General features: G+C 41.2%; 1 protein-coding gene across 1 annotated transcript; it reads right to left on the reverse strand.

Annotated features, from left to right (window-relative positions):
• Positions 1–20243: 20243 nt before the first annotated feature.
• Positions 20244–25841, reverse strand: LOC147034642 (BAR/IMD domain-containing adapter protein 2-like). Its single transcript, XM_085886691.1, has 4 exons — positions 25685–25841; positions 25280–25388; positions 24928–25003; positions 20244–23981 (listed from the first exon to the last, which is right to left on the reverse strand). Exons 2-4 carry the CDS (start codon positions 25328–25330, stop codon positions 23875–23877), a joined length of 234 nt encoding a protein of 77 aa, XP_085742817.1. The 5' UTR covers positions 25331–25388; positions 25685–25841; the 3' UTR covers positions 20244–23874.
• Positions 25842–27618: the final 1777 nt, after the last annotated feature.

Consider the following 27618-nt stretch of genomic DNA (forward strand, 5'->3'; position numbering starts at 1 on the left):
AATTTCCAAGCCTGCCGCATTCACAGGGGGCACTCCCATAAGGTTCAATGTCCATTCACTTGAAGCGATCTGTCAGGTGGGGGTTGTGTAGCACATGTCCGTCCACTCGGGCCTTGCACCAGTCCACATGGTCAGGAGTTTTCAGCACGGGCAGCTGCCCATTTGGTGAGCTGAGAAGGTTAGCCAAGTCTATTATTGTGCAGAGGCAAAGCATTTCTCTCAGGTACTTTTCAAGTATTCCCATTAGAAGCTTTGTCAGCCATTTCAGGTAACAATCCTTATCTCGCACAAACGGTTTACTTTATTGTGCCCTGAACACCACAGTTTCTAGGGGTTTCTGCACATGCGCACCGAGCATTCTGAAGTGGGGGGTGGGGTGGGGGAAGGGGGGAGGAATTGCGTCATTTGAAAAAGTCACGTATTGGTCTCAAATGTGGTCCAAGTCACTTTAGGGAAAATGGTCATACACCAGACCTGTACAATTTAACACCAAATGAGATGTCCCATGCCATTCATGATGATTCAAGCTGATGAGTGTGGAGAGGGCCATGACAGGGTATTGTAGGACTGAAAAGTTCACAGAAACACCTCATTCCTTGTGCAACTTGTTTACAACTCATGAGGATCGTTACCTTGTCACCCCTGCCAGAATCAATTGCATTTCACCAGAATGATCTTTCCAGAATAAGCTGAAGAAAGAAAGAATGCTCTTTCCATAACTCCAAAATAAACTTTAAGTGCAGTATTTGATTTGGTTTGATGTACCGCTCCTCTTTACAGAATGTTGGTGCTGCTGAAGTTGTTTCTTCGCAAGGGTTATACGAGGTGGTTTGGCCATTTCCTTCCCAGCATCATTTGTCCATGCTTTATCCTTTCAAATCCTGAGCAGTAAGCAAGGAAGCAGCACATCCCATTTTAAAGTCTTTGGTATGACTCAGACAGGATTTTAACCACCGATCTCCGAGACTCAGAGCGGACGCTTCAACCATTACACCACTGCATGTGGTTAGAATGTTGGAGGAATATTATGAGGTATCAATGACAGGGATGAAAAATATTACACCTTTCGTCAACCCTCTGGCTCAAAATGAGAACCTATCTTTATATGTTTGGATGACAACACCTGTCTCAACAGTGTACATGTTGTCAACACTATTTCAGAACCACATCTTCATCATATGGACTGACCGACACACTCTCTGGACTCAAATGTCATTGAACATGCATGACACATTGTATACATGTTTGTGGTCATCAAGTCTGTCCTCAGTCTCTTGATAAACTACTGGAAACAGCTTTGGTCAAAGAACACAACAACCCACGACGAGAGCTGGATTTTCTGATTTTGTCAATGACAAGATCTGTACAAGCTTGTGCATGGGTCAATGGCAGTGACACATTGAAGTAATTTCAGTGCAAACCTATCTGTCTATTTGTAGACCAGCTGTATTAATATTTTCACACTCATTTCAGAGCTATGTTGCTTTTACATAATCTTAACTTTCCCTTCCACGTTTGTATCTGGAGTGTACAGACCATCACAGTATGCTAGTCCTCAACCAGAATATGAACACGTTTGAGCATACCATAACAATGGAGTACAAGTTTCGAAATTTTTGTTTCTTAACGTTTTTAAGACGAGCATTTTTGCAGAAACATGACCAAATATAATTTTTAATCTCAAAATGTGTAATCATCTGCCAGTAATTAAAAGACCAAGGAAAATAAATGATGCGAGTGCATGAGATGAGCAGAAATGCAAAGTATGCATCTCCACAAAAGCTCAGGATTCGTGTAAAAGGGAAGGATTGGCCTGTTTAGTGGACTCGTCTGGAACCATGGGCTTGTGATGTTCAGAATGTGATTTCACTAATCACATGCATTTGTCCAATGTCTATCAATATCCTTTTGATTGACATTAAAGTGTGCTGACCTCTACCGACATCTTCATCATGTATGTGATGCTCCACCATGTATTTCAAATCAAAGTAAACAAGAAAAAGAACAATCAGAGATTGCAGACCCTCACCACGACTTGTTTTTTGTGGCATTTGTGGAGTTTTATGTGGTGTATTTTGTGTGACGTGTGTGTACTGGTGTGTTATGTAATCAATAATAGACATAACGAGAACTGCCACTTTATAACTGCTGGCAGTGATGGCCAGGTACCAAGACGTCCCACTTTGATGCAACCTTGCTTTGATCGGATACTTGACCCTGACCCATGACGTTTATTACAATTCAATTGAATTCAGAATGGGATTAAAATTAATTCAATTCAAATCAAATGGAAGACCAAATAGGTACAGTCCTGCATTGGAGTCATCAGAAGGAACCCAAAAAAGCAAAAAGCAAAGATTAAGTCATCAGGAGGAATCTGTTCATTGGAATAACATTTCAGCTGCTACTCCTCTACCCTGAAACACATTCAGGCACATTCAAAGTGTGCCTGACTCAAAAAAAAAATCCAAAAGAACCCAGATGAAAAAATTAAATAATTCTGGCTGCCAGACCAGGTGTCCGATCAAGTTGAAATTTAAAACCTGTATTCGCCATCACAGCTAGATCAAAATTGTGAAGTTTCACATCGATTGATTAAGCAGTTCCAGAGAAAGCATTATTTAATATTTTTCTTGAATCCAATATAGCTGCCAAACCATGTGACCCATCAATTATTCCTCAATAAACTTGTACACCGAAGGTTTGGGGAACCATTTGTGCAAAGTTTCCCGTCGAGCTGTCCAGCCGTTCTAGAGAAGATTATTTTAAGGTTTTAGGGTAAATCTTATATGGCTGCCAAACCATGCGTCCAATGACAAGACATGTGTGAACCATTTGTTCCTCATGGATAGGCAGTCATACTTGTAAAATTTTGCCTCAATCTGTTCAGCCACTTCAGAGAAGATTTTTGAAGGTTTAAAAAAAAAAAAATTTAAACAATATGGCTGCCAAATCACGTGACCAATGACATCATCATTGTTTTTTTCTGTGGACCATTATATCCCTAGATGACCCTCAAAAATTTTCATACTGATCAGATGCAGCATTCTACATATGTAATTATGACAACATTTTAAAATAAAAAATAAAATAAAAAATAAACACTTATTCCTCATGAGGAGTAGTTGCCATATGCCAAGTTTCAATTCTTTCCTTGGTGTGGTTTCAGAGATAGAGGTCCAAAGTTTTTTCCATTTTGTCAACATGGCCGCCACACCATGTGACCTTTGACATCATAATTATCAATAAAACATTCTATACTAGTCGTCCCTCCGATGGTGAAAAATGTCTCAATTTGACAAGTGGTTGTGGAGAAAAACACAAAAGTTCTGTGCGGGAAAACAAATAAACAAATGCAATACCCTCTCCTCTGGCGAGGGTAATAAACATATAAAAAAAAAAATTGGTAAATGTACGAAGTAAATAGTCAGTAAAAGGTTTCAAGCTGCTATGCAAATGCCCACGTCGGCACTTTTGTGACCCAGTGGAATTCAAATGTTTTTACAAGCACTGAAGCCTACCCTCTGCAACATTTCTCCCCTTTAAACACAGTGGCTAAAATAGGGGAAGGGGCAAGTAGATGGATTTTTACCATTTTAAGAAATTACATTAAAATTAAAACTTTCACTATCAAATTGAGTGTACGACTTAGCGTCTCCCCACAAGCTCGATTTGTAATTGGCTTTCTACATATTACAGACAAATAATAATAAAAATAAAATAATATAAATTAAAAAAAAAAGAGGTGAAGGACAACTCCAAAACAAAAAAAATGGAGAGGGCACATAATTGGGTAAAAATGGTTGGAGGTGGGGAGCATGATGATGAAGCATTACACGATACTATAAGCCATAAGGGATATTATTAATGCACCATTGGTGTCTAATGGAGCTTATAAAGCCTGTGTAAAACAAAGTAAGCATAAAGATTGTGTGTTATAAATTCACTGCCTTCATGGGCAGGGCCGAAAGATCATGCTTTGAGAATTTGAACAAACATTACCAAATATCACTTGGCTGTTGCTAGCTCCCTCCCACATCTCCTACCCAGATAACAAACAAACAATTCACAACAAAGGCTGACATTCCTTCTCAAGAAGTTTGTGTAGGGTTTGCCCAAAGTGCAATTATTGAGTTTAACTTATTTTTTCAAAAACAAACTCTCAATCTACACTTACAACTACACCTACACCGACACCTACTATTGCCACAACTCAAATTACTCCCACCTTGTGGGGTCGGCCAGAAACGCTTTTGGCCCAAGATCTCATGTTCGACTGAAGGTAACAGGAATTTGTGATTTGTTGAGGGTTAAGGGCAACAACTCCCCTACCCTGGGTGAAGAACACAGTGTGATCTGTAACCTCCACTAATGCGAGCAGATGGGACACAGAGTTTCATTGCCAAAAGAGGGACAGGCACCCACATTGATGTGAAACCCCTGAGTGACAGTTTATAGTGGGGTGAAGATTGGAACCCAGGCTAGATGGATACAAAAGCGAGTCCACATAACTCCAGGCTATCAAGTCAGCCTGCCTTTCAATCTCCACCTGAAGCAAAGTCAAAAAAAACAAAACAAAAAAAACGTGCTTACACTTTCCAGATCCATCATTACAGGGCAGATGCCAAGCACTGAACCTCTACACAGCCTCACATATTACACAAACCCTGAATGACCTCAAATTGCATGACACTTACATGCATATGTGAAAATTGTTACATTTGGCTCATTTGTGTAGCTTTGCAGCATTAAGAAACAGTACACTTGTAGAAAGGCACTTCCGTGTTATACTTATAACCATTGGAGAGTTACAGCACGGAAAATATCTACATGATGATTTCCCCTGAAACAATCGGCATGAATTCCAAACAAGATTCGCAAACACAGACGTGCCGAGCTCTCTTTCATATGATGGTGTGTGTTTGTCGTGGGTTGTTAACTCCAACAGAAAGTAAAACAGAGCCTTCCCACCAGATCTCAAAGTATCCACCTTTGTGTCAGTGTGTGTTATATATATATATATATATATATATATATATATATATATATATATATATATATATATATATATATATATATATATATATATATATATATATATATATATATATATATATATATATATATATATATATATATATATATATATATATATATATATATATATATATATATATATATATATATATATATATATCCTGGTGTGTTGGCGCAGTGGTTAGGGCAGCGGCTTGGGATCCAAAAGGTCCTGAGTTCAAGCCCCGTTGGGCCACTGAATTAATACACCAGGGGGTTGACTCAGCCTGTCATCCTTCCGAGGTCGGCGAAATGAGTACCAGTATACTGGGCCGGTGTATACCCCGGTTAAAATAGGTGTACCATATCCCTGTGTCGTAAGAGGCGACCAGGGTTGCGTCAGGAAGGGCATCCGGCGTAAAACATGTGCCAAATCACTATGCGGATCATACGGATGATCCGCTGTGGCGACCCCTAACGGGAGCAGCCGAAAGAAGAAGAAGAAGAAGAAGAAAATATATATATATATATATATATATATATATATATATATATATATATATATATATATATATATATTGCCTCCTTGGGGTTAATAGGTCCTGAGTATGACTAATTAATTCTTAGTATGTATTTCAAATAAGTGTAAAGTAATTAAATATGCATCACTATTATGTTTGGAGAAATGATGTCCACCTTCCATAATGTCTGTCGAGAAATTATCAACCCCTTTGCCATCATTTATTTAAAGTCTTCATCCTCTGTAATCAGTCCTGAATGCTACTCTTTAAAGCACTCACTCGGCCTTGCAGCGTGAGCTTTGGTGGGAAAATGAGATGGGCATCGTTAAAGGTGCACAATTTACCTCGGTGAGTTTGAGGGGTGGCCGTTGAACTGGTACTCCTGCATTGTGGCAGTCACCACACCCACCGTGCCGATCAGTGGCCAATGGTGAATGGCAGTGGAGTGACACGAGGCTCGGAGACACAAGCATGAGGTAATTTAAATAAAAAAAAACAGAACAGAAGCTTCCTGGAATCAGCTGGAAGAGTTTCCCAGAATTGGATCAGAGGAGTTTTGCCTTATCACTGGCCATGGAACGTTTGCCCCGTCATGGCGTCTAACTGCCTCCAAAACACCTGCATGGATTTGCTGACCATTTCTTCCTGTCTTGTGAATTTCCCCATGTCGATCTCATGGGTCCAGATAAGGCATAAATAATTAAGGAAATCGTAAAATGTTTGTTCGTAGTACACCGAGCTCGTCGACAAATTTTAACATGCTCAAAATCTTTCGACATATGCCAGCGTATGGGCTCACACGTTCCGCATACACTGGCCATAAGTTGTAGGCACATTACGCGATCGTTGACGCACGTTACTTGTAAGTTACTCATAAGTCAAAACACGTCGAGGTTATGTTTAGCGTACCCGAAACTTATTTCTAAACTATGAGTAACGTGTTGTAGGCATGTTACGCGATCGTCGACACACGTTACTTGTAAGTTACTCATAAGTCGAAACACATCGAGGTAATGCTTAGTGTCAGTGTTCCAGACTCCATGGTTTTTGTTTTTTTTTTATCTTCGGCATGACGGTGATGTTGGCACTTCGATTTCTAGTGCGGTTATAATATAATATAATTAAAAGGCTGCCGCTCAACGATTTAAATCATAACCGCACGAGAAATCGAAGTGTCAACATCACCGTCATACCGAAGAAAAAAAAAACCATGGAGTCTCGAACACTGACGGGTTCCTCCTGTGTGAACCCCATTTTTATATACCAATTCCCCTAAACACTGCCAATACGCGATTATACGGTAGCTGCAAGTTAGTAACATGTTCAGTAAGTTCTGTGGTCGTCCGGTAGACGTCAAATACATCTACATACGTCGATATGCGTTGGAGATATGTTACACATAGGTTCAAAGCACGTTACTCATAGGTTAGAAATAAGTTTCGGGTACGCTAAACATTACCTCGACGTGTTTCGACTTATGAGTAACTTACCTCGACGTGTGTCAACGATCGCATAATGTGCCTACAACTTATGGCCAGCGTATGCGGAACGTGTGCGTTATATGTCGAAAATTTTTCAACATGCTTAAAATTTGTCGGCGTACTACGACGTATGCCAGCGTGCTTCAGCGTGCTCTTAACGTATACAAAACTTACCCATAACGTATTCGACGTGTGCCAGCGTATTCGGCAAATTATTCATACGTCGGCATACGCTGGCTAAAACGTCAAGGTGTGACAGCGGCTTGACACTTCGATGTCTAGTGCGGTTATGATTTAAATCGTTGAGCGGCAGCCTTTTAATAGGCTACGCCACGTGATCGTCGGCGATACGCTGCCGCGCGCTATGCATACGTTAGACTATCATTGGGCATAGGTTGTGAATGCCAACAACACGCTAAGCATTCGTTGGTATAAGTTATATATATATATATATATGTTATCGAAACATTCTGTGTACGTTACTAATACGTTATGCATACGTCCAACTCATTATGAATACGCCCAAAACTGGAAGAAAAAAAAACATCAATAGTTCAGCGTACGCCAGCGTTTTACATACATTTTGATACGTTGCCATACGCTGGTTAAAACGTCAAGGTGTGACAGGGCCTTAATGAGTATTTTACTGGGCTGAAAGGATCGAAACCTCGATGAAAAACGGTGCCCAGCTGATGATCCGGGCAGTTCGGAAATCAGTAAATTGCATACAAGTTGAGGTTATAACTTCAAATAAAATAGATTTGGTAAGTACTTACCAGTATATAGTGTGTGCGTGTGCGTGTGCGTGTGCGTGTGCGTGTGCGTCTAGCTTCCTTCTTGGGACGACAGTGCAGTTACAAAGAAATCCAACACAGGTGGAGGCCATTCAACCCATCATGCCTGCGTGAACACCACCTCAACCCATCTACACAAGATCCAAGGAAGAAAATGCAAAAACATTATTAATTAATGAAATAAATGTCTTTGTTTGTTTGTTTGTTTGTTGTTGGATGGTTTTTTTTGGTGGTTTTTGCAGGGGTTTCCCACCCCCTTTTCTTCCTCTCAGGGGAGGAGGCATGGGCTTGGTTAAAAACACACAACATAAACCACACAACCCCCCTTGACAAGACTCCCACCAACAGCACTCCGTACAAATGTACATAATCACCCGTCAATGCTCAAACTACCTAAAAGTCTTATCAACATCCCCACAACCCTCTATTTCCATAACTTCCAGGTACCTATCTAATTCTAATTTAAACTTGTGTCCTTTTTTCTGCTGCCACTCCCTTTCCAGGGAGGCCATTCCATGCATTAACGACTCTCTGAGTGAAAGACCCCCTACCTTACTGCAGTCTTAACTCTCCTCTTCTTTACTCTCAGGCTATGGCCCCTGGTTCTATCACTGTCCACTCTGTTGAATAATTCATCTGCACTTATTTTATCAATACCTTTCATTATCTTAAACATCTCCATCATATCTCCTCGTAACCGCCTTCTTTCTCGTGTATGAAGCCCTGTCTCCTTCAACCGCCCCTCATAGCTGAGTCGAGCTAGGCCCAGAATCAATTTAGTAGCCCTACGCTGAACCCTCTCTATGGCATCTATGTCCTTCTGGAACTATGGTGACCAAAACTGCACACAATATTCTAAATGTGGCCCTCACTAAATTCCTGTACAATACTAACACCACCTCTTTTGATTTATAAATGATCCCTCTCCGAATACAGCCTAAAACCCTGTTCGCTTTACCTATAGCTGACTGGCACTGTGCTGCCTGCTTACCACCCATGTTTATTACCATCGCCAGATCCTTCTCCTGCGTAACACGCTCCAAAATTACCCCTTGTAATTGATCTTTATTTTGATTGTTTTATGTGTTGAAATATTTATAATTATACCTGTCATATTTGACAATATACTAGCATAGAAGACCCGTCGCTTCACTAACGGGAATACCAATCGTTGCTATGATGGCTAATCTATGGGGAAAGAAAAAAAAGAAAAAAGGATTACTGCGAGATCCTGCCCTCCAAGTGAGGATAACCAAGTTAGCATTTGCAGTTTCACCACATGTGCCCATACACAGTGCTTTATTAATATGGTTTTTTTTTTGTTTTTTTAACATCATAAACATTCATTGGTTTCATTGAAATCTGTTAATCCATTCTCAAGTTATAGCATGACAGATAGACAGACACATCTTCTATAATACAGATATTTGTTTCATTTTGTTGTTGCATTTGTGTTTTCTTGACAATAAATCATTTTCTCTGAAAGACTAATCTTTTTGCACAAGAGCTGTTGGGTTTCTATTGTACTGATGATTTTGAAACACCCTGTATATACATACAGATTTTGTGCACCAAACATTACACCTCTTGATTTATTTTGTTAGTATGTTGACAATCGCAGAAAAGTAGCAGGATTGAAGGGAAAATCATATCTGAGTTTCCAACAATCAGTACCAAGATGCTAAGAAATGTCCAAACATCATTTGTCCGTCAAATCGAAAATTGCCTCAAAGTTAATGGCCAAAAATTAAAAACATTTACTCTATCAGACGTAATCTCACATGGTAATAAATTAATAAATAAATTATCGTTCTTATCAGACAACATTTTTTTTAATCCTTACATATATGACTCCAGGTAGTGGACATTAAAATAAAAAAACACTAATGTAAAGTCACTTAATAGGGTGTTGGACCACCACGTGAGGCCAGTACGGCCTGGCCGTGCTGTAGAGTCCACCAGTGTCTAATTCTGCAGGAGGGATGTGGCACCATTCTTCCACAAGAAAGTCCATCAACTCACAAAGTTGTCATATGGAGGTGGAAAACACTGTCTCGGGCATCGTCCCAGAATATCCCATTTGGTTCACATCTGGGTGATTGAGAACACCACAGTGTATGGATAACATCAGTGTCATGCTCATCTAACCATTTGGCAACCACACGTGCTCTTTCAGTGGGGGGAAGTCTCCTCTTACAGGCATGCTCGCCATAATTATAGGCAACCAGCCAGGCCTGTGCAGAATTTTTTAAACATGACCCAAAGCATGCTGGGGGGTTATTTGCTTCACTTATAAATGGGCCACACATGTGTGAAAGCCATTGCTTGGTGTCCTTCATTTACCCAGGTGTTTCCATTTTTGCTGTCTCACAAGCTATATTTTTTACTTCGGACATCATTAACCCTGTGGCTCCCGACTTTTGAGCCACGCTGTGTGTACACACACAATTATGGCTCCACCGGCAAGATACACTCAAAACTCTGTCTGTTCTTTTATAAAGTGCTGCCGTTGCCCGTTTCGACAATTGATATATGCATTGATGCACTCAGCAGGACAGGTAAAATGACAGACATGCAGGCGCTTACAGAACACTGCAGCAAAGCACAAAATAAAAATAAATTTTAAAAGGCTGCTTGGCTCACAAAATAAGATCTTCATAATTTAGAACCAATCAAGCTTGACTGTTTCAGAAAAGTAGAAAATTTAAATAAATAAAAAATAGATATGACGAATGATCACAGTCGGCAATATGCAACATTTATAATGGAAACAAGGAAAAAAAGTAATTTAAAGTTATAATGAATGATGCAGCAGACTGGCAATTATATTTTGGAAGTACCTACATATCACATGTGCACAGAGGTGGTTGGAAGGTGTGGTGATTTGAAAAATGAAGAAGGGGGGGGGGAGGCCTAAAGAACACAAAAACAAATGGAGATGAGAAGGGGGAAAAAAAAAAAAGAGAGAAGGCGAGTGGAAATGGAATATCTTGAGAAAAATATAGGGAAAGATTGTGGTTAATAATCCCACCATATTTGAACACATCATGTGCAAGTTCACCTCAAGCAAGCCAAAACCGTCTCGAGTGAAGATTCTATTCGACATCAACCCGGCTTTCACTTTGTCACTTCACAACACAGCGAAGCATGGCTCTTCACCTTGATGCGACAGGTCACGCTCTGAGCAATTTGCATTCGCAGACACCCACAATGAGAAAACGACTCAGACTTCATAATCACTACTGCGTCGGAAGCAACCAATGTTGCTTTAGACCATACTCAGTGGCGTAAGGGTAAGAGCGTCCCCTCCGAGTCTGGGAGGTCGGCTGTTTTTAGCCGACCACATCTGAATCACACCAAAGACTTGAAACATGGTTTGTGCTGCTTCCATGCTTAACACTCAGCATTCAAAAGAATAGAGCATGGACAAAGCACCATCGGTTGGCAACCATTGTTGAGGCTTGATGGGTCTAATGGCATCTCTTCTGTGTTGAAGTTCCTCGTCAGGGAACTCGTGTTACGACGACGATGGCACTCGGCATAACCTGTTATTGCAAGTGCAAGTGCGGTTTCCCTCCTCCATCTTCAATTTTTCCAAGTGCAAGGAGTCATGTAAACATGCCACGCAAACTGATACATTCATGAAAACCTCATCGCCGAGAATGACTCAAGATGTTCATCAGAACAAATGCTCATTTAATAGTCATAATATATGCTACATTTTTTTTATCGATCTATAATTCCAGCAATCTCTGTGTGTCTGTCTGTGTGTCTGCGACTGCTGTTTCTCGCAACCACTGGTCCGATCTAAGTGAAACTTGCCAAGTATATTGCTGGGGACCTGAGGATGTGCCTTTTCAAGTTTTGATATTAATTGGACAAGTGCTTCCCAAGTTATGGCCATTTATTTACCAAACCAATGACAGGACATGGTGCTATGACGTCACGATTGTCACAATTCTTTTATTTTTCTTCTTTTTTTTTGCACGTGCGGCCACGCACGTACGGGCACGCGAGAGCGAAGGAACGGCCTGTGTGGTTGTTCTTTCTGGCACGCAGTTTGAAAGGTTTTTTTTTTTGCACGTACGGCCACACACATACGGGCATGCACGTACGGGCACGCGAAAGTGAAGGAACGGCCTGTTTGGTTGTTGTTGTTTCTGGCATACGGTTTGAAAGTTTTATTTATTTATTTATTTTTTTGCATGTACGGCCACGCACGTATGGGCACGCGAGAGCGAAGGAACGGCCTGTGTGGTTGTTGTTTCTGGCACGCAGTTTGAATTTTTTTTCACATACGGCCACGCACTATTTTTAAATCAATTCCATTTAGTTAAACCCATCCATCAATGACTGTCATGATGAAAGAAAAAAAAAAGTCGAAAATAACTGGTTTGTAGGGTGCTCTATCCAGGTCTTTCAAAAAAATATGCAGCTTAAACAACGAGCACCACACAAAGAAACAATGCGCTACCTTACCTTAGCAAGCCATTATATCACTGCCCAATAATCTTACACATAATGTTCTCTCATGCACACTTTCACAAGTAGGAGCATGCAGAGTGCAGTGCACCACCAACTAATTATCCCATCGCAACCAAAACTGTTGCCTTTGAGAGGATGACATAGATTTGCACAATGTTAGGTTGACCTGTGCATTCCACTGCAACATAAACAAGGGCTGGTATGTCCAGAAGCATACACCACCAACTATTGCAGCTGATTCTGAACTCCCTAACCTGCTTAAATGAGTGCCCCTCTCTACTATGTTGTTCTTAGCTCCATAAACAAAGGAGCAGACCCTTGTCATAACCTTGGAAACTGCTGTAGAGCAGGCATCGCCCCATTTCAATGGTCGCATAATTTCTGACAATAAGCCAAATGCAAGAACACATTTAACAGAATTACTAGATTGTGTCCAGGTACGTAATGAGTGGAAAGCTAATGAACCTGCATAAACCTGTTTTCTATTGTGTATTCTCCAACATTGCTCCCTCTGCTCTCTGTCCTCCAACCCGACACATCTCCCAGGATGCACCCGTTCTTTCAGTAACTCCCACCTGGTTAAGCTTCCAAAATCCAGGTTGACTGCACATCTCAAGTCCTTTGTTGCCCACTTCTCCAGTCTATGGAACCACCTTATAGAGGTTGTTCTGTCTTTCTTCCCCCCCCCCTCCCACCCTAAAAGAGCTTCAAGCAGTGCACAAACACCCATTGTCACCTCCAATCCTGTCCCATGATCTTTATTACCCCCATTAACCTTTCCTAGCCCAACTAACTTACTTCATAGTTTCAGTGTTTCCTTCCCTCCCTCCCTCCTCCCTCTCCCTCATTCTGTTTGCTCATTCCCTTGATGTTTGTCCACCTGTCAGTAATACCTTGCTTCTATTAAATTAATTAACCCCAAAGGAAGATTGTTCTGAGCAGTGGTAATCATGAGAAGGTAGACTAGGATTGATGAGGTAATGCTGTGCATAGGCAAGAAACTACTCCACCTTAACAACAGGTCACACCAAATACTCATGCAGGTTCATCCAAAGGACCTCATGGTGAGGCGGTCTGACTTGTTCAATCACAGTTCTGACAAATGCATTGAAGTAAATTACAAATTCACTTCTTCTCTTTGATAAAGAAGGGCACTCGGTGGAGTGAATACCTCCACCCCATAATGCCTGATCCACGGGAACATATCTGGCCCAATACATTTTTGAGATATTGTGTTATATATCGTTTTTGAGCCCTATCTTTTAAGGGTGAAGAATCACTTTTAAAATTCTAGTTATCGGAACCAGATTCGGATCTTCACCAAAATCGAATGATTTTGTCGTGGTCACACACCCAACCTGTCCCCCAAGTTGCGTCCGAATCCGTCCACAACTTTTTGAGATATCGTGCTATATATTGGTTTGGCCCTACCTCAATGGTGAAGAATGACTTAAAAAAATTATCAGATCCAGATCTTCACCAAAATCTATAATCAGTTCGTCCTTGTCACAGACCTAACATGCCCCCTAAATTTCACCTGGATCTGTCCACAACGTTTTGAGATATCCTGTACACAGACAGACAGACAAATGGACAGAAAGGGGGAAAACAGCCTCCTTCACCTTTGGTGGTGGAGGTAATAACTAGCAAAGAAGCCATCCTTGCAGATGGGTCTATTCCCCAACTTCTATGGTTATGACTTGTAATACTGGCCTGCAAAATAATATTTGAAGAAACAATTGATGCTTTGGGATATTTTTCCACCAATAATTGGAACACCTTTCTTATTCTTTAAAGGCCACTACTATTCCCACTTGTGGGGTTGGCTGGTTCATGAACCAGCTGGCTTGGTCCAAATCTTTCACGAACCGGCTGGCCTGGCCTGAAGTTCGACGAAGTACTTGGGGCAAGAATTTGGAATTTGGCCATGGTGCCAGCAATAGCTCGCCAACTCTTCACGAAGGACACAGCGAGATCTTTAAAGTGCACCAACTAATGCCGGAAGACGGACGCCCGCTTAACGTCCATCCGAAGGATGGCACACACATGAACGAATCGCCCTGCTTGTGAAACACCGGGATAATAGTTAGAAAGCTGGGTTGGGATTCAAACCCATGTTAGACAGCTGAGAGGAAAGTGTGCATACCTCAAAGCAATCATGTCAGCCCAATTGGAATACCATTATTGCTGTTAATTGGAGCACTCCCCTCTACTGGTGTGTCAATTTGGTTGTACCCCATAATTAACACGTTACATCTTGGAACAATACGCAACTCAATGTTATAACCATGGCTTGCACCCACATATTGACATCCATCCCCTTTCATATTATATACTACAAAACTATTTTAATTGTCTTTTCATTATACTCTGACTGAACAAACCAAAAAGTCACATGACATTTTGGAGAAAACATAAGTTTGCTATATTCTGCATCACACAAGTGTGAAAACTGCTCCATGTGCAGTTCTCGTTTCTGATGGATTTTCTGTGCGAATGCAAGGGAGAGTTATCTCTGAAAGTGTACAAAGGGCCATTTGTCTCGGTTTCTGCTCCATTAGACCCTCCATAATCCGGACGTGCGGTAAGTCCCTCTTACTCCTCCACACCTGCTGCTACAAGGTTCCCTCAACTGGCTGTGCATCTTTCATGATCATGAAATCCTGGCGTGTACAGGAATTAATATCTCCCAGAATACACAGAAACATACATGTATTTTTAGAGATATTAATTGCTGTTCATTGTTCAAGCACCTAGAAGCAATGGAGTTAAAGGGGTACGTCAATATTGTCAGTAATACAAAGGCAAGAGGGCTTGACGGTGGCCTCCTGCATTGAACTTCTTTGTATATTGTATTAATTTTGTCAAATAATTCAAAATTCTGCTTCTTCGGAATGAGAGTTTTATTTTTTTTTATCTCTGGCTGTTTTGTTGGATTGGGAGGGGGGGGGACATAAACCTTGCCTTCCTCAGAATAGAGACATTTAACCAAATGATCATCAACAAAATAATAACACAAGAGGAAGGATAAAATTAGAAAGTTGAAATTCAAGAATAGAAGGAAAGGTGGTAAGAGGGAGAGAAAAAAAAAAGGGGAGTGAGGGAATATGTAAATGGAAAGAAAAGGCAACATTTTGGGAGGCGAGAGGAATGAGCGGAAGGGAGAATGAAGGAAGGAAAATGCAGTGTATGGAGCAAGGCCGGGGGAAGGGTCAAAATTTGCCACATTGGAGAACGTAATAAATTCAAAATCAAAACACTACAGATCGAATAGGCTGACAATTAACAAGGTGAACCTCAGCACGAGTGCAGCACCAGCTCCAAGGCTCACTGAAGTCTTCACTAACCCCTGCAGTGACCTTTACCCTGTCTCAACTAATCACAATTTTACATAACTACCTGCTTATTCAGGGTCAACACAATATAGCATCCAATCATGTCGCACAATGCGTATGAACTAGCTGGAAGCCCCTTGGTAAAAGAATACCACGAAATAATGTAAAGATAAAGATAAAATAAAACACACACATTTTAAGGCCATTTTTCCCTGCTAGAGCAGGGGTTCACCTTGCGGGCCCCATGACAATCATGGTTCCCTTTTTGCGGCAGTGATTTTATGGCCAGATGCCCTTCCTCACGCCAACCATTTTGTCGCCTCTTACGACACGCAGGGATATGGTGTACCTATTCTAACCAGGGCACACACCGGGAAAGGATAATAAAAAAGGAAGCCTTTTATTCTTGCACTGGTTGAAAGAGCTAAATTAAGGCAGTGTTATAATTTTCCAAGAAGTTTTGATTAATTTGAAGAAACTTTTAAGTATAAATTTCCTTTAAGTGTGAATCAATTTGAAGCAACTTTTATGTAATTCATCATCTCTGAGGATCATTTCTGTGTTTCAGGAGGGGGAACAGACGAGACAGCATATTAGCCTATTAAATATACTGTAGAGTATTGTGAAATTCCAAAATCATTATATTTCTTAACAGCAAAAATAAAAAACTAAAAAACAAAACATCGGGAGAAATCAAAGCAGTTGTCTGTTGCCTTATACACATCACTCACATTCAATTTTTGGTCCGATTGAAAAAAAATAATTTTCACATAGGTTCAGATTAATTTGAAGCAACTTTTGCTGAATTTTATTTTTCTCTCCAAGGAGCATTTCGGTGTTTCAGGCTAGGGCAGATAGACAGAGACGGACAGCCAACATTAACCAATGATAGACGCACTAGGGGGAAAGCCCGTCAAAATGATGGGTGCACAAAACACAAAGTTATGGATTCCATCTGATTAATTATTTGCGATAAGGGAATAGGAAATGGGAACAGGTCAAAATGGGATACTAAACATGAATGGGTTAAAACATTAGGCAGGATTTCCTTGATGTGCTTCAGGCTTTAATATGAAATGCACAAACATGCGGTGCACAAGCACAGCCTAAATTACTCTGAAAATAATAAAAAAAATTTTTAAAAAATAACACAACACAGGTGATGTACAAGTACAACCTCGTTCGCTTCTGAAATAAAAAAAAAGAAATTTTAATGTGGTATATGAGCACAGAACGCTGGCTTGATTACTCAGTGCCTCGGGTGGGGACTCGGGTTATGCAATGAAGCCAAAACATGGCTATTGCTTATGCGCATAGCCTATATAATACATCATGTTTATATAGCTTGTATAGATTCCATTGCCACTGTGCCATAAAGGAATTATCCTTTAAGCCAGAAAGTTTGAAGCTTGGGGCCTAAAAAAAACAGCGTGCCCGAGAATGCCATGACGCCAATGGGCTGCAGACTTTCGACATTTGATGAAGCTTTTAATAGTAACGTTTGGTATTTTCACAATGAAGAGAACGTATAGGGAAGTCATGGCGATTGTGAATTTATAACACTTCTGTTTGGAGCCATTTTACCGCACATTTCATGGAGCCTATTATTTAATTATATAGGGGGGGGGTTAAAAAAAATTGCTTAAAAAATTTTCCGCTTTCACTAAATTTCGACAATCATTTCAGCCATGGGTTCCCGTCGTCAAATTTGGAATCAGATTTTGAATATCACCTTTTGTGGAATTGAGAAAATGCCACGATTAGCTACCTTAACACGGATATACACCTTAACACGGATTTTGCCCAAGGAAGAAAAACCGCTCGAGGAGGGGGGGGCAAATCAAGTTGATACAACCTCCATCGTGTGACCCTTAGTACTCCTGTCAAATTTGGTTGAAATTGGATCGGTAACGACTGAATGTATCGCCGTCAGACAGAAAGACAGGCAGACAGCAAATTGCGTCATTTAGTATGATAGATGATATGATATGAGAGAGAAATTAGATAAGAGCATACATGTACTGCAAGACACAATAGCATCATGTACCAATTTAAATGCATTCACTGTACTACCTCTGGATGAAATGACAGCTGCATTTGCACACATCTAGATCAAATTACACAATAATCACAGTTCTTTAAAGTCCACAGCAATTTACGGGAAAGCAAACAAATGACGATGTTGATGACATGATTATGGAGGCAATGCCTCACACCCCCCCAAGAGCAGTTCCTTTGTGCAGAGCAAACAAAAGTTAAACATGCACTTTTATCATGTTGTCCCGGTGAGAGTGACCACTCCAGGATTGGCATTAGAGTGTCAATTGCTATCGTTAAACCAAAATACTGCCATGGTATCATATAGAAACTGGTTGAAGCTTAGTCTTTAGTCCATGGACCAAGGTTTGCCAAATTTACTCAAGCAGGTTATGTATTACTGCAATCCACATACCGTAATGGGATGTGCTTAAAGTTACAATTAGCAAGTTTGGTACAGGGATAAATTATGGAAATACCCTGTGGCCAGTATACTCGTATGTATCCATCATCATCATCATCCTCCTTTCCTGGTGTTGGCTTAACGGTTAAGGTGGTTGGCTTAATATCTTAAGATCTTGAGTTTAAGACCCTGTCATGTCATTAAATTAACACCAGGTGGGTTGACTTAGCCTGTCATCCTTCCGAGGTCAGCAAAATGAGTACCAGTGTGCTGGTAACAGGGGAATTGCATCAGGGGCACAGCCATGCCCTCAGCACATGATGCAGCCAAGCAGCCACAGGCTACATCCGAATAAATAAATAAATAAATACATCATCTTGATCATAATGACTTGACCTCCAAAGTTGAATATTTGAAGGTAGGCTCGTTGTTCGAATGTCCATAATTGCCACATTTTTTCTGGAAGCTCCCAGCAGATCCCAATGTACAAGTCAAGTAGTATTGTAAACAAATGGGGAATGTTTTTATGGATGTAGAGCCAAATATTATGGCGTAAGTACCACTTAGTAAATTGTGCTATACTATGTCTCCAACTACTGTAACTTGAGAGTTTATAGAACACCTCACCCCATGCAGTGTTCAAGTATATAATTCAATTTAAATAAAATAGATTTTAAAGATTGTATTTTAAAAAAAAAAAAGTTCACCGCTGTTGATGCCAGCGTCTTCCACACCACCTTATTTAACATGTTACATTAGTGCTTCATGCCTGTTGTTTGTATTCTTTATGGCATCCTCAAAACAGGAAGTTTCTTTTTTAGAAACGTTTTTCAATTTTCTATGATTGCGAGACAAGCAGACAGAGCAAGAAAATTACCTCAATCCTCTCTGAGCATGTGCAATCAGGAGGAATCCAGAGGCAAAGTAGTGCTAAACTGCAGATTCCTTTTCCGATTCATGTTAAAAATATAGCATTCAATTGAAATGAAGTTTTTCGACAATCATAAACCGACATTTGTGGATGGACGGACAGACAGAAGTGTAGTAATTGCTTAAACCCACTGTTTCACTTTGCACGCATGGAGTAACTACTGCAGCAACTGCAGCAACAAAGACAGCTTGATTAAAAAAAAAATGAATTAAGGGTGTATTCAAATTTGTGCGATGTTAACGTAAGATCCTATTTTGAATGGCCATGGACACAAATTTGCAGGTATCCAAAATTCCAATGATAAAAATGACATTGCAGAAACAGGACTGGTAGGAGGGCCGAGAGGTACACACATTTGCTTCCAAGCTGTCGAGCCTGGATTCAAATCTCGGCCCAGCTACAAAGTGTCATCCCGGCGTTTCACAGGCAGGGCAATTCAACGCGTGTGCTGCCACTCAGATCAACGTTAAACTGGTGTCTCATGTGATGGCATTACTTTGCGGCCATTAAATATCCTATTGTGTCCTTCACGAAGAGTTGGTATGCTATTGCCAAATTCTAAATTTTGCCCAAACTACTTTGTCCTTAAAAACTAGGTTTCTTGTTTGGAATGATTTTCAATTTTCTTTTTCCATGAGTGTCAGGTCTGGTCATCCTGTTCATGAAAGACTTGGGTGAAAAACTTCCACTGGCCAACCCACAAGACTATGGGAATAATTGGAGCCATTTAAGAAGAATAAAAAGATGCCGTCATCATTGGAGAAGCAGACAGCAACCAAAACTAAACAATCTTTTGATAGTCTTTAGGTTGACTTTAATAATAATTGGCTATTATAAAATTGTTACCTGGTGTTGGCTTAACGGTTAAGGTGGCTGGCTTAAAATATTTGTGTCTTGAGTTCAAGCACCTGTGGTTTCGTTGAATTAACACCAGGTGGGTTGATTCAGCTTTCCATCCTTCTGAGGTTGGCAAAATGAGTACCAGCTTACTGGTAACAAGAGGCACTGCATTAGCAGCACAGCCACACCCCCAAAAAATGATTCAGCCAAGCAGCCATAGGCTGCATACGAATAAATAAATAAAATTGTTCAAGCATAAACTTTCATCGTCAACGCGTTGCCAATGACCACAGCTATGTAAAAGATTATGACATTGATTTTTCCACCACACCCTAAGTTTCCGAAGGTACACCCAACCACAGAAAGTTCTCCTCTCCCCCACCCCACCCCATGTCTCCCTTTAAAAAAAATCTCTTTCTTGTTCTTTTTTTTTGTTTAAAACAGCTTTCACAACAATAATCTTGATGAAGACAAAAATCCACGGTGTGACTTCATATACAGCAACACGCATCTACTGACTGTCATGTACTATGTGATTCAGCATCAATCCCAGAACACACCATTTTACCTTTGAAGACAAGACTCTTGCATTGAACAGGATACCATCGCACTCCAGTGAGCAGAGCCGCCGAGCCAGCAGGCGTGCTGCCCGATGTAACATCACGGACAATTCCACAACGTCTAACCCAAAGCTCCCAAACAAGGATATTGCCCATAGCAGCCAGCTCACACTGCTATTCCAAGTCGTTATTCCTTCAACTGTTGTCCACTTCAATTATTTGTTACGGTGAAGAACACTGTGCAAGGATGAGTCACATGTCAGCAACCTAGTGAAGAAATGCTGTTTGTTTCATCCCAATTTTTTTTTTTTCTTTCCAAAAATTCCATTCATCTTCTTCAGAATCAATGGTTTGCTCTTTCTTTTATTCAGTGGGATTTATCAAATCTATGCAATTCCACATGGATTACAACAGCGTTTGGTCAGTAGTCCAACATAATCATTGTACGTCTCTTCCTTGACAATAACAAAGGCCTGGACCATTGTGAAGTTTCAGTAAGCATAGCAACCTAGTGGTGCCAATCTCCTTGGCTGGTGACTGCAATTACACAGTGGTTACCCACAATCTGCCTCCTCGGATCAGTCGCCATAGAATATACGTGCTAAATATTTAAGCGAGCTGAGTAGTCATACAGAGCATCGCTACAAATACAGTTCGGTGTACTCGCTCACAAGAATATTTACCCAGAAGTCCGGTTAAACTGGTTTGCAACGATGAAGGGAAAAATATTTGTAGTGGCAACCAAAGTTTGATATCGATGCCAGAAAACAAACCTCCGCAAACATCACATAAAGCCACTTAGAATGACACATCTTAAGCTCGTGGCATCAAGTTGCATAGCTGTTTATTGCAACAGAAAAAAGTTAAAAACAACTCCTCAAAATACTACATTTTAAATTATTTATAGGACGTGGATTCACCCATTTGCTCAATGTGTGTCAGAGACACGTCATGGTACCCAGGGATACAACAAAAATGAGGGGTTTTAGAAAGAGGTCCATTGTTGAAGCAAATTGATGTGGAATGTTTTTAGATTTTGCTGAAAAATGAAAATCAGGGCCCCTTCGATAAAATAGTGTATAATAGATACATTGTCGATCGCTCGTAACTGGAGCACCAGGATGTTTGCAAGGTCATGCTTTCGTCTCTGCGAAAGTAAAGATCGCTTGGTGCAAAGCTTTCGTCTTTATTCAAACTCAGAGGACATCACATTCATCCTATGGATTTCCTTTTGGTATTAATGGCCAATACGCTGGCAGGGTGGCCTGGAGGTACGACAGTCGCCTCAAACCTGGGTAAGAATTTCGGCCCAGCTAGAAAATGTCCTGCTGGTGTTTCACAGGCGGGGCGATTCGATGTGCATGCCAAACTGGGCATCCATCGTCCCGGAATTAGTTGGTGGACGTTCAAGACACACGAGTCGGCGAAGAGTAGGTGAGCTATTGCCAGCACCATAAACGAATTACAATTTCCTCCCCTAACCTACAGAGGGCACCGAATTATCGGCACATCCGTGGTCTCAGGCAATGATGCTACCCTGTAGCCTTGTGCTGCATACAAAAGAAGAAGAAGAATGGCCAATCATGGGTTGGCTTGTTCAGATTGAACCAACAATATTTGCAAGAAACCACATGCTCAGTGTCTGCATTGTGGTTATTGTCAATGATGAGAGGAGTGGGAGAGAGAGAGAGGAGGGCTTGATTTAATACACAAATGTATGGATCAAAGAAAAAATAATAATAATAAATAAATAAAAGCGTTCACATCCCATCCACTCTTTCCTCCACCAAAATGATGAATTAATAATGATCTCCATTGCATTACCAAAAAATATATATATTTAAAACCAGTCACCACCAACATTACTCACTCAAATTCACTGTGACAACACCCCAGAAGAGGTGGAAAGCATGTCGAGCAAAAAAAAAAAAAACCACAGAAAGAGTACGGTCTTAATAAAACAGTACATTACATTAGTAATTACTGATGGCTATCTGCAATCACATCTCGTTTTTATAAAACAAAAAACAAAAAACAAAAAACATGTTGATGTGGAAAAAAATTAAAACTTTTCAATCCTGAATGTGGAAAACCAGGATACAACAGTACTTCGGAGTACGGCAATGCACCCACCGTGTGGCTGAACAACAAAAAACCCACAACAATCGATTCCACAACTTCTGTATCCAAAACAAAACGTTTATTTTCACCCTCCCCCCCCCCCTTGTCAAATAAGCTATGAAAGATAAACAATATAACTGAACTACAGCAAATCTCAGAGTTTCTGACTTGACTCATTGGGGATTGATGATTGAGCTTGGCTTGCTGAAACCTTCGCTGGCACGGGACTTCAAGAAATGTTTGATCCGCATCTGGCAGGATCACTCGAAATCTTCCCCCCAATGTTGTGAAGTATAATATTTTGATTCTCTGCATCGTCATTAAATGCCATGTTTGATTAGTTTTGGGGTCGGTTACTTAGACCATGCATTGTTGGTGTAAATCTTTGACAAACCCGCAGACTCGGCCCGTCTGTCCTATGTGTCGTTTGACTGGAACCGATCTGGACAGGAATTTGTAATTTGTTCAGAGTGCCATCATGCTGGCGACAACTCTCCCACTCTGTGTGGAAGATACAGTGTAATCTCTAAAGGAGTGAAGTACGTTTCGAAAAATTAGGAGACGGGACATCCAGATCGACGTCTATCCGAGGGACAGTGTGGTCTCAACTTTGTGATGCAACGTCAGACATTTTATCGTCAGGTCACGAATTGAACCCGGACTAGACAGCTCAAAGTCAAGTATGCTACCTCCAAGGTATCTTTCCAGCCCTTTTCTTCTGTACATCATGAATGGAATTCGTGGCAGGAGACATTTTGTCACTGAAATACCTCCCGGTATGCCTCACCAGACAATGCATGCACCACAAGTCGAAATGACCAACTTGTATAAATATTTTACAAGAGGAAGTGTTATTCCACATACAAGTTCACAAGTGGATGATAATCTCGTGTGACGATCTGGCATCGCCAATGCTGACACAGTAACAGTCACACAACACAGTCCAAGTATCACAGCTTCCTACTGGGGGATGTGCAAGGCAAGTCGCAACAAAACTGTCTTAGCGTCGCTTCTTCATGTCAGCAAAAGGCTTTCCAATGGAACCACCCCATGAAAACCTACAAAGTTTCTCATATCGATTCTCAAATGAACCCCGAAGGATTGAGATGTACATTTGCTTACTATATGTAAAATTAAATTCCTAAGAGCTACTGGAAGACGACATAACACGTGTTAAAACATTTAATTCCAGTTTCGTCGTCATGGCGTCCATCCGGGAATCACAACCTGTGCACTACTCGGAGGAAGCCAGCACTCCAGATGGCCTCGACCCGAATTATATGAAATAAATAACAGTTCCATTTTAAACAAAGCATGCACAAGTCCATTAGCAAAGAAGGTGGAGATATTTTAAAAGTTTTCAAACTTACTCATCTCTTTTGAGCCCTGGCTGTTCCCAGCCAGCTCACCCATCTTTACGAGTGCGTCGAAGTACCCTTTGGCAGATTGTGTCACTCCTGAACAAAGAAAGTACGAAGGAGGGAAAGGTTGGTGGGGGGAGAGATACGGTGTTATGAAATTACAACAAAACCCACAAAGTTAAAACCTCATTTACCATAACTAGCACAGTCGTTGATCCTTTCGAGATTTTCATCATCCATCTGTATGAAGCCACAGTTCAAGCGTGCTAGCAACAAATTGCTTTGAAAACAGTTTTGTGGCACAACTGTACGTTCGCAGTTAGTTCTCACCAACAACGATAAGAATTATCATCCTGTTAAAAGATAGTAATTATAAAACGACAGAACACAATGTTCAAGACACCAAGCCACTACATTAACGTGTAGGGTGGGGGGCATGGATGGAAGGGAGAGAGGGAGGGAGGGAGGGGGCATGGATGGAAGGGAGGGAGGGAGGGAGATGGAGCATGGGTGGAAGGGAGGGAGGGAGTGAGGGGAGCATGGATGGAAGGGAGGGAGGGAGGGGGAGCATGGATGGAAGGGAGGGAGGGAGGGGGAGCATGGATGGAAGGGAGGGAGGGAGTGAGGGGAGCATGGATGGAAGGGAGGGAGGGGCATGGATGGAAGGGAGGGAGGGGAAGCATGGATGGAAGGGAGGGAGGGAGGCGGAGCATGGATGGAAGGGAGGGAGGGAGGGGGAGCATGGATGGAAGGGAGGGAGGGAGTGAGGGGAGCATGGATGGAAGGGAGGGAGTGAGGGGAGCATGGATGGAAGGGAGGGAGGGAGTGAGGGGAGCATGGATGGAAGGGAGGGAGGGGAGGTGCATCGTGGTGGATAGGAATCCAGGGAAGGAGGATTTACTTATTGTGAGACGTATGAGTCATAATTGAGAAAAGAACCCTACAAACCTACTATGCAAATTTAATCATAGAAAAAGGACTTTTAGAGAACGAACATCCATTTGGGGGAGGATGAGGACAGACACCGACACGAAACACCTACCGAAGAGAGATTTCTCATAGTTTTTCCCCAAGGTGATGAGGTTTCGAAGGTTCGGATTAAAGCTGTCCCCGATAAACTGGAAACGAGAATAAAAACAACAAAAAAAAACTCCTTTAAAAAAAAAAATCCACGCAAATTCAAGACAACACCTTCCAACGTCATCAGGTAAAGGTAGACAGGTACAGGTACAGGTACAGGTACAGGTTGTTTCGCTCCGTGTCGTTGTACGGAAGAGGTTCGTTTGATGCTTCGTTGAAGTTCACGAACATTGCGGACAACGAACAGATGCTCAAAGTCCATGGACGAGCCGCCGGTACGACGGGCCCGGTCCGAGTCCGGACGGGACGCTTACCTTGTACACGTTCTCGGTGAGGCGGTTCACCTCCTCCTCCGGTTTGGCCATGTCGTCCGCTTGTGGAACCTTCGCTCGCTCAGTCTCACAGGTTTCAGCTCCTCGCACGCTGGGCGGTGGTTCCGGTGGGGAGGAGGAGGAGGAGGGGAAGGAGGAGGAGGTTCGTTTGGGGAAGGGCGGAGGGAAGGGCAATGCAGAAGGAAAAAACTCGTGAATTACGATGCACAACAAGGTCACCTGGGCGAGGTGTTTTCAAGCCGAACATAAAAGTAAAAAAAGGACGAGGGACCCACAATGGGCAAGCCGAATATGTCATTACCGGTGTTCTTTGGAGCGAGCTCCGAAGGCTTAAAAACATCAACTGTCAAAAACACCACAAACGCCTCACAACGTCGCAACGTTTACCTGCTCAAGTGCTGCGTCCTCCTTCCGTGGGCGGAGCTAGTTGTGACCACGCCCAACTCTGTGCTGATTGGTGCAATGTCACGCAGGGCGTGGTCGAACTCTTCAATGAAACAACAGAAAATAAGACCATCGCGCAAGAAACACCTCGAATAAAAAACCGCCGTGTATACCCTCGCACAGTCTCATGAGTACAGATCACACCGCAGGATTGTACTCGGTGCGGGACATTTCAAATGTGCAGCATAATTCAGGAAAAAGTTTGCAAACCAAGTCAATTGTAACTAATCATAGCCGTATGTTTTTTTTTTTTCGGACCCCCCATATGACCTTGACCTTCAACATTTAGGGATAGAATGTAAAGGAAGAAAATTTGTCTCCATCCACACTCTATCCGTAAAACTCAACATGAAAATCGGAGGCAAATTATTCAACATATGATCAAAAAGGTGTTTTTTTTTTTCTGATCCGAGGTCACAATCCGACAAACGTAGGTCAAGGACACGAATCAAATAACAGGTGCACAACTTCAGTGCAGGTGCGCTATGCTAATGCAAGAACATCTGGGAAGGCCAAGCGGTCTTTGAGATTCCGCATTGACAAAATTGAGTGATGACAAAACGTGTGTTCTTTTTTCAGAACCGTCATTTCACCTTGACCTTTAACTCGGATGTGCATGATAGTAAATTAAGCGTATAATATGCTCCTTGCTCTAGACTATCTAGAGAGTGGAGTTTTGGATAAACTTTCTCATCGGATAAACCTTAGTGGAGTTTTGGTGACAAATATTAAAATGACTACAATTGGGTCATGACTAAAAAATAGGTCAAGGTCAAAAACAGGTCAACCCACATACTTTTTATCGCCATTTTGATGCAAAATTTCATTCCAAAAGTCCCAGCTCACATCGAGGTAAAGGTCGGACCTTGGCAGAAAAAGGGAGAAAATCCGAAATTGATGGTTCAGTACTCCTAGGGGTGTAAAACCTTGACCTTTAGCCCGGAGGTGTATGATGTAAAAGAAACAGAAATGCGTCTTCCTCTGGGTCATCTAGGCAGGGCAAATTGATTCTGATTAGACGAACTTTAGTCGAGTTATGACGAAAAATGATAAAATACCTATAATTAGGTCATGATCATAAAAATTAGGTCAAGGTCAAAAAAAATTAAAACTATGTACCTTCTATTACATTATTGTTGGAACATTTCATTTGGAAAGTCCCAGCCGGCTCTGAGCTATAGCTCGGAAATTGAAACAGCTTGGAAATTAGGAGTGTTGGGATTTCAGGAAAAAGAAGAAATTCTCAATGGTGGTTGAGTACTCCAAGAGGTCTAATAAACTCTGATGCCATTAAAAAATTAGGGGCACGAATTGCAGAAACAAACCCGACAACAGCAATAAGCCTTGCCTGATTCTATCAGTGGAGGCTTCATGATCAGACATGATCAGATCAGACGGTACTCATAAATTCCATGTTTTTTTTTTCCAGAAATATTCCATACAATCTTGTGACAAATGGATATTCAATACCCTGTGCATGGTTTGGAACCACTGGAGTGTTTGTTACGATTCTAAAAGTTGAAAACAAAATGTCTCAAAACTGGTGTCAAATCAAGAAACAACACTTATCGCCATTTTTCACCAAAAAAAACAAACAAAGTAATAAAATACAAGGAAATATATAAACGTGAGACAGTTTGGCTCATATTACCTGTGCCTGATTATCATTTTACTTAATGTTTACATGAATATAATATTAATCTAATCGCATTCTCCTATTCACAGAAAACCTCAACTCAAACTTCCAAAATTGAGAATTACCAGATTGTGATCGTTATTTGATTTTTTTTTGTTTGTTTATTACGATTCTTATTATTTTACTTTAAAACAAATTTCCAGCGAACGAGCAACTTTAGAGTGATTGTCGTGGTAATTTC

This window comes from Eptatretus burgeri, chromosome 1, assembly GCF_056783735.1.
Source record: "Eptatretus burgeri isolate ZD-2024b chromosome 1, Ebu_testis_v1, whole genome shotgun sequence".
Lineage (NCBI taxonomy): Eukaryota > Metazoa > Chordata > Myxini > Myxiniformes > Myxinidae > Eptatretus > Eptatretus burgeri.

Excerpts from the sequence above, each read along its gene's own strand:
- LOC147034642 (XM_085886691.1), bottom strand. The coding sequence starts at position 25,330 with ATGGCCAAACCGGAGGAGGAGGTGAACCGCCTCACCGAGAACGTGTAC. Across the intron at positions 25,004-25,279 it reads TCACCGAGAACGTGTACAAG|TTTATCGGGGACAGCTTTAA; the intron begins GTAAGCGTCCCG and ends TCTCGTTTCCAG. Across the intron at positions 23,982-24,927 it reads CTATGAGAAATCTCTCTTCG|GAGTGACACAATCTGCCAAA; the intron begins GTAGGTGTTTCG and ends TTCTTTGTTCAG.